Genomic DNA, 11,491 nt, shown 5'->3' on the forward strand with positions numbered 1-11,491 from the left:
GGGAGGGTGCGTTCAGGCAGCTCTCTTGGGGTCTGGCACTGGAGGTGGCTGCTGGCCGTACTCTGCTGCCCACAGACCTTTGCTTCTCCCCGTGAGAGCTCTGTGGACTGTCCTTAATCCGTTCGCCTCTGGTCTCAGCACAGGACAGATGTTTGTGGGAGTTCTTAAGATCAATTTGTGTGTGAAGGCACCTTACAGGCAGTGCAAGTTTGAGCACAGGGCAAGTGGGAGAGGACTGATGGACACTGCAGCTCTCTTGGTTCTGCAAAGAACTGAGACTTTTTGCCTGATGCAATGCTCTTTTGATTGTACCTAGGAAGAAGCCTCAGCAGTGTAATGACATGACTGGTGATGACACAGAACCTCTCCTCTCCTGCTAAAATGTGCTCAGTTGTGAATGTGTAAACTGAACTTCTGTATCTGACATCCCTCCTGTCCTAACCTGTCACTGCCTTTTTCTCCTCTGACGATGCCCCATGCCCAGAGGCAGCAGATGTCCAACAGCAGCTCCATCACCCAGTTCCTCCTCCTGCCATTCGCACACACGCGGGAGCTGCAGCTCTGCCACTTCTGGCTCTTCCTGGGCATCTCCCTGGCTGCGCTCCTGGGCAACGGCCTCATCATCACCAGCACAGCCTGCGACCAGCGCCTCCACACCCCCATGTACTTCTTCCTCCTCAACCTCTCCCTGCTGGACCTGGGCTGCATCTCCACCACTGTCCCCAAATCCATGGCCAATTCCCTCTGGGACACCAGGGCCATCTCCTACACAGGTTGTGCTGCGCAGCTCTTTTTTGTTCTCTTATACATTTCAGCAGAGTATTTTCTCCTCACTGCCATGTCCTACGACTGCTACGTGGCCATCTGCAAGCCCCTGCACTATGGGACCCTCCTGGGCAGCAGAGCTTGTGTCCACCTGGCAGCAGCTGCCTGGGGCACTGGGTTTCTCAATGCTCTGCTGCACACAGCCAATACATTTTCACTGCCCCTCTGCCGAGGCAATGATGTGGAGCAGTTCTTCTGTGAAATCCCCCAGATCCTCAAGCTCTCCTGCTCACACTCCTACCTCAGGGAAGTTGGGCTTCTTGTGGTTGCCTCCCTGATTGCTGTTGGCTGTTTTGTTTTCATTGTGGGGTCCTATGTGCAGATCTTCAGGGCCGTGCTGAGGATCCCCTCTGAGCAGGGACGCCACAAAGCCTTTTCCACGTGCCTCCCTCACCTGGCCGTGCTTTCCCTCTTTGTCAACACATGTGTCTTTGCCTACTTGAAGCCCCCCTCCATCTCCTCCCCATCCCTGGATCTGGTGGTGTCAGTGCTGTACTCGGTGGTGCCTCCAGCAGCGAACCCCTTCATCTACAGCCTGAGGAACCAGGAGCTCAAGGATGCTGTGAGGAAGCTGGTGACCAGATATGTTTCAGCAGATATACGCTGCTTGCTTTAGCCTTGAAAGGGCTTCCAGTGTAGGTCATGGCAGGCCATGTCTGTCTTTCCTGCTTTACATTTGTTTTCCTATTTCAACTTGTGATGATGTTGTCTTCATAGAAATGTCAGGTTTCATCTCCTCCTAATTAAGTTGCCACTCATGTTGTGTGACCCACAGACTTTGTGTCACTCTGGTCTCTGACTGTATTTAAGGGAAATAAATGATCCTGCAGCAACTTCTTCTCTGTGATATGTCCTCACATGACAGGAGTGAAGGGGAATGAAAGCAGCTTTCTGGCTGCTCCAGCTCTGGGATGGCTGCTCTGTGCCTGGAGCAGGAAGAGCTCTTGGGGAGCCCATTGAATGGGGCTGTTGTGCTGGTGTGGGGCGATGGGAAAGCATGGGGGGGCTGCAGAGCTCTCAGGGAGTCCTGGGCAGGGGAGCAGAGGACACAGGGGTCCCTGCAGGGAACTCCCCTGCAATGGCACAGGCTGGGGCTGCCTGGCTGAGAACAGCCCATGGGAAAGGTCTGGGTGGGCTGGAGCTGGACAGGAGGCAGCAAGGGAGGACAGCATCATCGCGGGCTGTATGAGCTGGAGCACGGCTGGAGAACAAGGGAAGGGATGATCTGGAATCCTCCATACAGGTTTCAGATCCCCAGTTCAGGAATGCTATTGGCAAGCAGGCGGGGGTTTAGCAATGGGCCCTCAGGACAGGCAGGGACTGGAGCACGGTGCCTGTGGGGAGAGGCTGGGGAAGCTGGGCTTGTCCATCCTGGAGAAGGGAAGGCTGATGGGGACCTGAGATCTTGGGAAGGGAAGGCTGTTGGGGACTGGCCTCCTGTAGCGGCAAGGAGGACATGGAGAATACAGAGCCAGGCTCTTCACGGTGGTGCCTGGTGGGAGGACAAAAGGCAGTGGGGGAGAGTGACAGAGGAGAGGTTCAGCCAGGACAGAAGGAAACCTTGCTCCCATCGGCTCAGGCAAGTGCTGCATCAGGTCATTCAGAGAGGCTGTGCAGTCTCTGGCCTTGGGGATTTCCAACTCAGCCTGAATTGAGCCTTGAACCACTTGCTCTTACCCTGTTCATGATGGGTTGGACTTGAGACCTCCTGGGGTCCCCTCCAACCTCTGTTCACTTCTGATCCTACAATGATGGGCTTAGGAAAGGTCACAAAGATGCTCTAAGGGCTGGAGAACGTCTCCAATGGAAACGGACTGAGAGATGTGGGTGTTCAACCTGGAGAAGAGAAGGCTCCAGGGAGATATCTTAGCAATCTCTCCATATCTAAGCAGGGCCTACAAGAAATCTGGAGAGGGGTTTTTGCAAGGGCCTGCAATGACAGAACAAGGGTGAATGGCTTTAAGCTGAAAACGGGGAGATTTACCTTGGACATTCAGATGAAGTTGTTCCCTTTGAGAGTGCTGGGACACTGGCACAGGGTGTCCAGAGAAGCTGTGTCTGCCCCATCCCTGGCAGTGTTCAAGGCCAGGTTGGATGGGAGTCAGCTTTGCTCTGAAGCAGTGCTTTGTCCACCTCTGATGTCCACAAGGGATGACAGATGAAATCCAACTTTATTGTAAAGTTCACTACTTGTACTCATGACTCGAGTGAGTCTGGGCTGCACAAGAGAGGCTCAGCATGGCCTTAGAGTCATTTGGACTGTGTTATTTATTTACTGGCAGAATACTGCTGAGGTTGTTTTTTTTTTTGGGGGGTGGGGGGTATAAAACATTCTTTGTTTGACAGAAAATCAGAACAATATTGACACAGGGAGAAGTTCTCAGCTCCTTGTAGCTTAGTGCAGAGCAAGGAGGGCTGCAGTGTCCATCAGTCCTTTCCCATTTGCCCTCTGCTTACAACACTTGTGTATGATGCCTTCACACACAAATTGATCTTAAGAACCCCCACAAACACCTGCCCTGTGCTGAAAGCAGGGGAGAACGGTTTCAAAGGGCAGATCACGGAGCTCTCATGGGGAGAAGCAAAGGACTGCGTGCAGCAGAGAACGGCCAGCAGCCACCTCCAGTCCCAGATGAGGCGCCCTGTCCCCAGAGCATGGTTTACCTTGCACCCAAGGACACCACATCTTCTTTTGGGTCTTCCCAATTAGTTCTCAATCCAGACCATTGCCTTTTCCCACTGCTCTCTCATGCTGCTTAGTTCTCTATACTGATGGCATCACCCATTCCTCTAGAAGCCTCCTTTAGATCAGCTTGCTGAGGGATATTCAATGCATCTCTTGAATTGACACTATAGTAGCAGCCTACAACTAGGTGAAATGTGGCTTCAGAGATGATGGAGGTTTTCTTGCTAGCAGAAAGAGAAGGAAACCTCTGCAAAGTGCAGCCTGGAAGGTTCAGACTCAAAGTTAGGAAAGAGAAATGTCTCTCAAAAGGTGGACTTGTGGTGCAAGAGGTCACCCAGACCCAGTCTGGCTCAGCCCATGGCTTTGTGTTTCAAGGACCTGACAGCAATGGGTGCAGAGATGGGACTGAAGGTACAGAAATGCCAGGTGAGAGCTAGGTGGGAAAGCAAGATGGGTGTCAACAGCCTGAAGGGAAAGAGGTGCAGGCATGGGCCAGTGTAGGACAGCCTGCAGCAGAGATGACAGGGTTCTGGCATGACTGATAGGCCCGAAAGAACAAAAGGCCTCTGTGCCCTGGGCTATGGCAGTTGCCTCTTTCATCAAGGCCTATGAGGAGAGCTTTCATTCTCAGGATTTCAGGCTCTGCTTCTCCAAGGGCTGTGGTCAGGGCTTGGCCTTTCTGCATCATCAAACAAACCAAGGGTTTTCTCACCATCAGACACCTGCACTTTGCCTTTCTCTCCCTCTAATCACAACCTCCAGTTACTTGCTTTAACGAGTCCCTGGGGAGGCTTTGTCAGCAGCAGCCCTCAGTGGGGTCCATTAATGCTGAAGGCACTTGGGGCTTTGTTTCTGAGTTGGACTTCTTGAGAGGTTTCCTCAGTCTCCTCTCAGCCCCTGAGGTTCAAGGACTCAGCCCAAATACACCGTGGGACTCATTAAACCCTGATGAGCCATGTCTCACCGTGAAGTTTTTGTCAAGTCTTCCAGATTGTCTTCCAGGGAACTGGGGAGGTTTCCGAGTGCAGGAAGATTACAAAGGGCATCTGATAGAAGTTATTTGAAAGGGTTATTTGAAAGGAAAATCTACGAAAGATGAGAGGAATGAAGGACGCGGTGTAACAGGCAGGACAGTGGCAGTGCCGATACAGGGGAAGATCGGCATTCCTTTGGCATCCCCCTTGTGAAAGGCCATTCGATTGGCAGAGGTCCCTTGGGAGGGAGAACACGGACATGTTGCAGTTACCTTTGATAAAGGTTCCAAGGACAACCCAGGGGAGCCCAGGCTGTACAAGCTTCCTTTGGTGAGGCGTGTGCCAGCATCAGAGTCCTCTTGGGTGACACCTCTGGGCACCTAAACGCTGTCTGAAGGGTAACTGCTGCCTGGCCAAGCTGAGAGCCTGCAGTTGTGCGTGAGGAGGCAAAGAGTGGATGTGGTTTCCCTCAGCTTCAGCACAGCTCTTGGCACGGTCTCCCTCAAGGCTGCTGTACCCAAGGGGTACACCACAGACATAACAATCCTCCTGTCCTTCTACTTATCAATTAGTTTAACTGCAGCCCATCCTGGACACCTGCCATTCCCAGATACCCCTTATCCCTGTGTCCTGTTCTTCTAGACTGTTTTTCTTAACTCATTTTGTACTAAGGCCATAAGGGCCTAAAACTACGTCAGCTGTAATGGTTTATCTTACATGAGAAAGAAATCTCAGTCTGTTCTCTAGCTGCGCTCTGTTTTTTTTCTGTGTATCCTGCACCTCAGTAATTTTCCATTGCTACTGTTACAAAGCCATCAAACAACATTACTTAAAACTGATTCTAAAGGTATATATATTTCATTTTGTAATGTTTTGCCCCCCCCCTTGTCTCAAATTCCCCCTTTTTCTGTCCTTTTGCAAATTCTTTTGCAACATTTTTTATATTACCATTACCGTCTAAAGTCTTTTTGAAATAATTTCCCGTTTCTACCTGGTGCTTAGTTTCGTTCCTTTGCCAATCTTCATAATTTATCATAGACCATTTACAAGACCAGAGGGAACGTTGTATCATACCACAAGTAATCAATATTAAAACAAATAACATCAATATTCCTGCAACAGGTTGCCTCAACCAGGAGAGGTTCAGGTAACCATGAAGTTAATTTTTTCCATATTTCTTCAAAACCCCAGGAGATGTCATCCATGGCCATTTCATGAAATATCTTAGTTTGTTTCCAAATTTCCCCCAGATCTGTTTCGATTCTGCCACTTTAGTCTGTATAGGAACAACAACTTTCATTGATTATGGAAGAAACCCCTCCTTGTCCTGCCAGTAACATGTCTAGAGCTATTCAGTTTTGTAATACCACTTTAGACAGGCTGGTTATCTCTTGTTGTTCTGCCTGAATTATATCAATGGTTTTACTTTCCATTTCCTCTATGGTTGCTGAGATATTTACAATTGCCTTCTCTGATTCACTTACTCCCAAAGATGGAATTAGCCCTCTTACAAAACTATGAAATGCAGTGTGCCATTCAACAATAGGGTTAAACCCTCTCTTAATCCGTTTAGCAAAAGTTCTAATCCAGGTCCCAGAAGGATACCTGTTGATAATAGTAAAATTGGGTATTACAGCACCTAAGGTGCATGCCCCCTTAATTGGAACTCCAATTAATGGGAGATCCAGGCTTTCTCCTGATTTAGGCAACTGTGCACACACCCAACAGTCAGTACGATGAAAAACATTAGTAATATTCTGCACTAACTTCAGGTGTAAGTTCTGGTCCCAAGCTCGTGCGCCAGTTATCATATGAGTCCAAATTATGACCGACGCAATTTCATACGTAAGGGTCCTGAAGGTTCGATCCGCCATGTCTTCTGTAGCTCTGGTGCTTTCTTAATTCTTGAATAATGTATCCGAGCAGGTTGTTCCTTCATCTTCACTGCTGTAAAGGCGGTCAGTAATATCGTAGAGGAGTCGTAGAAGAGTCATAGTGTTATAGAGGAGGCATAGAGGAGTCAGATGGCTAATAGACGGCTCATAGAGCAATCTGAGGAGTCATAGTAGAGTCATAATGGGGGTCATAGAGGGGTCATAGAGGCATCATAGTGGCATCATAGAGGTGTCATAGAGGAGTCATAGAGGAGTCTTAGGAGAGTCATAGAGGAGTCATAGAGGTGTCATAGAGGAGTCCTAGAGAAGTCATACAGGAGTCCTGGATGAGTTATAGAGAGGTCATAGAGCAGTCGTAGAGGAGTCATGGAGGGGTCATAGAGGACTCATAGATGGGTCATTGAGTGGTCATAGAGAAGTCACAGAGGGGTCATGGAGAAGTCATGGAGGAGTCATAGAGGAGTCATGAAGGAGTCATGGAGGAGTCATACAGGAGTCTGAGAGGAGTCTTAATGTCAAAAGTCACAGAGGTGTCATCGAGAAATCATAGAGCAGTCATACAGCAGTAACAATGTAGTCATAGAGGAGTCATGGACGAGTCACAGAGGAGTCATAGTGACATAGAGGAGTCACAGAGTTGTCATAGAGGTGTCCTAGAAAAGTCAGAGAGGAGTCACAGAGTAATCAGAGAGTCATAGGGGAGTCATAGAGAAGTCATAGAGTCAGAGAGGAGTCATAGAGGTTTCACAGAGGTTTCATAGAGGAGTCATAGAGGAGTCATAGACGGGTCATAGACAGGTCATAGAGGCGTCACAGAGGCATCATAGAGGTGTCATAGAAAAGTCATCCTGTCCAAGACTCATAGAGGATTCGGAGAGGAGTCATAGAGTCATAGAGTCATGGAGGTGTCATAGAGGACTCATAGAGGAGTCGTAGAGGAGTCATAGAGGAGTCATAGTGTTATAGCGGAGTCATAGAGGAGTCATAGAAGAGTCGGGGGCTCATTGACGACTCAGAGGAGTCATAATAGTCATAGTGGAGTCAGAGGGGTCATAGAGCGGTCATAGATGCGTCATAGAAGCATAATAGATGTGTCATAGAGGAGTCATAAAGGTTTCATAGAGTTATAGAGGAGACATTCAGGAGTCATAGGGGAGTCATAAAAGAGTCATAGAAGAGTCATAGAGGAGTCATAGAGGAGTCAGAGGAGTCATAGAGGACTCATAGAGGGGTCATAGAGGAGTCATAGAGGAGTCATAGAGGAGTCATACTGTCCTAGAGTCAAAGAGGGGTCATAGAAGAGTCATAGTGTCATAGAGTCATAGGGGTGTCATAGAGGAGTCATAGAGCAGTCAAATATCAGTCATAGAGGAGTCATAAAGGGGTCATAGAGGAGTCATAGAGCATTCACAGGGGAGTCATAGAGAGTCATAGAGAAGTCATAGAAGAGTCATGAAGGAATCATGGAGGTGTCATAGAGGAGTTATAGAGGAGCCATTGTGTCATAAGGGCATAGAGGAGTCATAGACAGGTCATAGAGAAGTCATAGAAGTTTCATTTAGTGGTCATAGAGGAGTCATAGAGGGGTCATGGAGGAGTCATAGAGAAGTCATAAATTCATACATGTGTCATAGAGGAATCAGAGAGGAGTCACAGGAGTCATAAAGTAGTCAGAGAAGTCATAGTGGAGACATAGAGGAGTCATAGAGTAGTCATAGAGGTGTCATAGAGGAGTCATGTAAGAGTCATGGAAGAGTCATAGAGGAGTCATAGAGCAGTTATATTGGAGTCATAATGGAGTCATAGAGAAGTCATGGAATAGTCATGGAGGAGTCATGGAAGCGTCATAGAGGAGTCATAGCGGAGTCATAGGCGTGTCATAGAGGACTCATAGAGGAGTCATAGGGGAGTCATGGAGGAGTTGTAGATGAGTCGTAGAGGAGTCATACTGGAGTCATAGAAGAGTCCTAGAGGACTCATAGAGGAGGCCTAGAGGAGTCAAAGAAGATTCTTAGAGGCATCTTAGAGGAGTTATATAGGATTATTAGAGGGTTCATTGAATAGTCACAGATGAGTCATAGAGGATTTATAGTGGAGTTATAGTGGAGTCATAGAGGAGTCATAGAATGGTCAAAGTGGAGTCATAGAGGAATCATAGAGGATTCAGAGAGGAGTCAAAGAGGAGTCAGAGAGTCATAGAGGTGTCACAGAGTCACAGATGTGTCATAGAGGCGTTATGGAGGAGTTAAGGAGGATTCATAGATGAGTCGTGGTGGAGTCATAATGAAATCATAGAGGAGTCATATTGGATTCATACAGGAGTCATAGAATAGTCAAAGAGGAATCATAGAGGAGTCAGAGAGGAGTAAGAGAGGAGTCAGAAAAGAGTCAGAGAATCACAGAGGAGTCATAGAGTCATAGATGTGTCATAGAGGAGCCTTGGAGGAATCATGAAGGAGTCATAGTGGAGTAATAGAGGAGTCGTATAGCTTTCATGGAGGAGTCACAGAGGGGTCATGGAGGAGTCATAGAGGAGTCATGGAGGAGTCATGGAGGAGTCATAGAGGAGTCATGGAGGAGTTGGAGGCATCATAGATTCATAGATGTGTCATAGAGGAGTCATTGTGTCATAAAGTCATAGAGGTTTCATGCAGGAGTCATTGAGGGGTCGTAGCAGAGTCATAGAATGGTCATTCTGTGGTCATAGAGGAGTCATAGATAGGTCGTAGAGAAGTCATAGGGGTGTCTTAGAGGAGTCATAGAGGATTCTTAGAGGAGTCTTAGAGGATTCTTAGAGGAGTCTTAGAGGAGTCATAGTGGAGTTAGAGAGGAGTCATAGAGGAGTCGTAGAGGAATCGCAGATTACTCACAGAGAAGTAGAGGAGTGGAAGAGGAATAGTAGATTAGTCATAGAGGTGTCAGAGGATTCATAGAGAAGTCATAAGGGAGTCACAGATTCATAGATGTGTTGTAGAGCATTCATAGAAGTGTCATAGAGGAGTCATTGCCTAAACTCATAGAGGATTCATACAGGAGTGATAGAGGAGTGATAGAGGAGTCATAGAGAAGTCATAGAGGAGTCACAGAGTCAATAAGGTGTCAGAGCAGTCAATAAGGAGTCCTACAGGAGTCATAGAGGAGTCGTGGAGGAGTCATAGAGGAGTCATAGAGGAGTCATAGAGAAGTCATAGAGGAGTTGGAGAGTAGACATAGTATCACAGAGTTATAGGGATGTCATAGAGGAGACAGAGGACTCAAAGAGAATTCATAGAGGAGTCATAGCGTCTTAGAGGAGTCATAGTGTCTTAGAGGAGTCAGAGAGGAGCCAGAGAGGCATCAGAGAGGTGTCCTAGAGGAGTGCTAGAGGAATCCTAGAAAAGTCCTAGTGGAGTCTTAGAGGAGTCCTAGAGGAGTCATGGAGGGGTCATTGGGTGTTCATAGAGGAGTCTTAGACGAGTCATGGAGGATTCATAGAGGAGTCTTAGAGGGGTCATGGAGGAGTCATAGGGGCATCTTAGGATGGTCATAGAGCAATCATAGTGGAGTCATAGAGGAGTAATAGAGTCAAAGAGGAGTCATAGGGGGGTCATAGAGGAGTCATAGAGTAGTCATAGAGGATTCATAGAGGATTCATAGAGGAGTCATAGAGGAGTCATAGAGTCATAGAGGAGTCGTAGAGAACTCGTAGAAGAGTCATAGAGGAGTCATAGGGCAGTCATGGATTCATAGATGTGTCATAGAACATTCATAGATGTGTCATGGAGGAGTCATAGAGGAGTCATAGGGGAGTCATAGATTCATGGATGTGTCACAGAGCATTCATAGCGATGTCATAGAGGAGTCATAGAGTAGTCATTCTTCCATGAAGTCATAGAGGATTCATACAGGAGTCATAGAGGAGTCATAGTGGAGTCACAGTGCAATCACATTATAGTTATAGAGGTGTCATAGAGGCGTCCAAGAGTAGTCACAGAGATGTCATGGAGGAGTCACAGTGTCATGGATATGTCATACAGATGTCCTAGAGGAGTCCAAGAGGAGTCCTAGAGGAGTCATAGTGGAGTCATATTGGAGTCAAAGTGTAGTCATAGTGGAGTCAAACAAGAGTCACAGTTCAGTCATAGAGGAGTCGTAGAGGTGTCACAGAGGAATCATAGAGTTACAGAACAGTCTTAGAAGGAGTCATAGAGGAGTCTTAGAGGAGTCAAAGAGGAGTCATAGTGGAGTCAAACAGGAGTCACAGAGGAGTCACAGAGGAGTCACAGAGTTATAGAGAAGTCCTACAGTAGTCCTAGAGGAGTCAAAGAAGAGTCATAGTGGAGTCAAAGAGGAAACATAGTGTAATCATAGAGGAATCAAAGAGGAGTCACAGAGGAGTCACAGAGTTATAGAGGAGTCATAGAGGAGTCATAGGAGAGACATGAATGAATCATAGAGGAGTCATAGGAGAGACATGAATGAATCATTGTGAAGTCATAGAGTCATCAAAGAGGCGTAATATAGGCATCAGAGAGGAGTCAGAGAGGAGTCAGAGAGGAGTAGATGAGTCATTGAGGAGTCATATTGTTATAGAGGAGTCATAGAGGAGTCATGAAGGAATCATAGTGGAGTCATAGGGGCGTCACAGAGGCGTCATAGAGACGCCTTAGAGGAATAATAGATGAGACATAGAGGGGTCAATGAGCGGTCATAGAGGAGTCATAGAGGTGTCATAGAGGAGTCAGAGTCGAGTTAGAGAGGAGTCAGAGTCATAGAGTAGTCATAGTGTCATAGAGGAGTCATAGATTCATAGAAAAGTCATAGAGGAGTCACAGAAAAGTCATAGTGAAGTCATAGAGGAGTCACAGAATAGTCATAGTGAAGTCATAGAGGACTCAGAGAACTCATAGAAGACTCGTAGAGGAGTCATGGAGGAGTCATGGTGGAGTCTTAGATGAGTCATAGTGGAGTCATAAAGGATTCGGAGAGGAGTCATAATGACATAGTGTCATTTAGCTGTCATAGAGGAGTCATGGAGTCAAGGAGGAATCAGAGAGTCATAGAGGGCTCATAAATTAATAGAGTGTTCATAGAGTCATAGAGGAGTCATAGAGAAGTCATAGAGGAGTCAG

General features: G+C 47.3%; 1 protein-coding gene across 1 annotated transcript; it reads left to right on the plus strand.

Moving 5' to 3' along the window:
* The first annotated feature begins 282 nt into the window (after positions 1–282).
* Positions 283–1,568, plus strand: LOC133280756 (olfactory receptor 14C36-like). Its single transcript, XM_061475680.1, has 2 exons — positions 283–1,403; positions 1,543–1,568. Exons 1-2 carry the CDS (start codon positions 470–472, stop codon positions 1,566–1,568), a joined length of 960 nt encoding a protein of 319 aa, XP_061331664.1. The 5' UTR covers positions 283–469.
* The last annotated feature ends 9,923 nt before the right edge of the window (positions 1,569–11,491 follow it).

Source organism: Pezoporus flaviventris, unplaced genomic scaffold (assembly GCF_033815535.1).
Source record: "Pezoporus flaviventris isolate CSIRO_AGI_PZ_B2104156 unplaced genomic scaffold, CSIRO_AGI_Pfla_v1 ptg000088l, whole genome shotgun sequence".
In the NCBI taxonomy this organism is placed as follows: domain Eukaryota; kingdom Metazoa; phylum Chordata; class Aves; order Psittaciformes; family Psittacidae; genus Pezoporus; species Pezoporus flaviventris.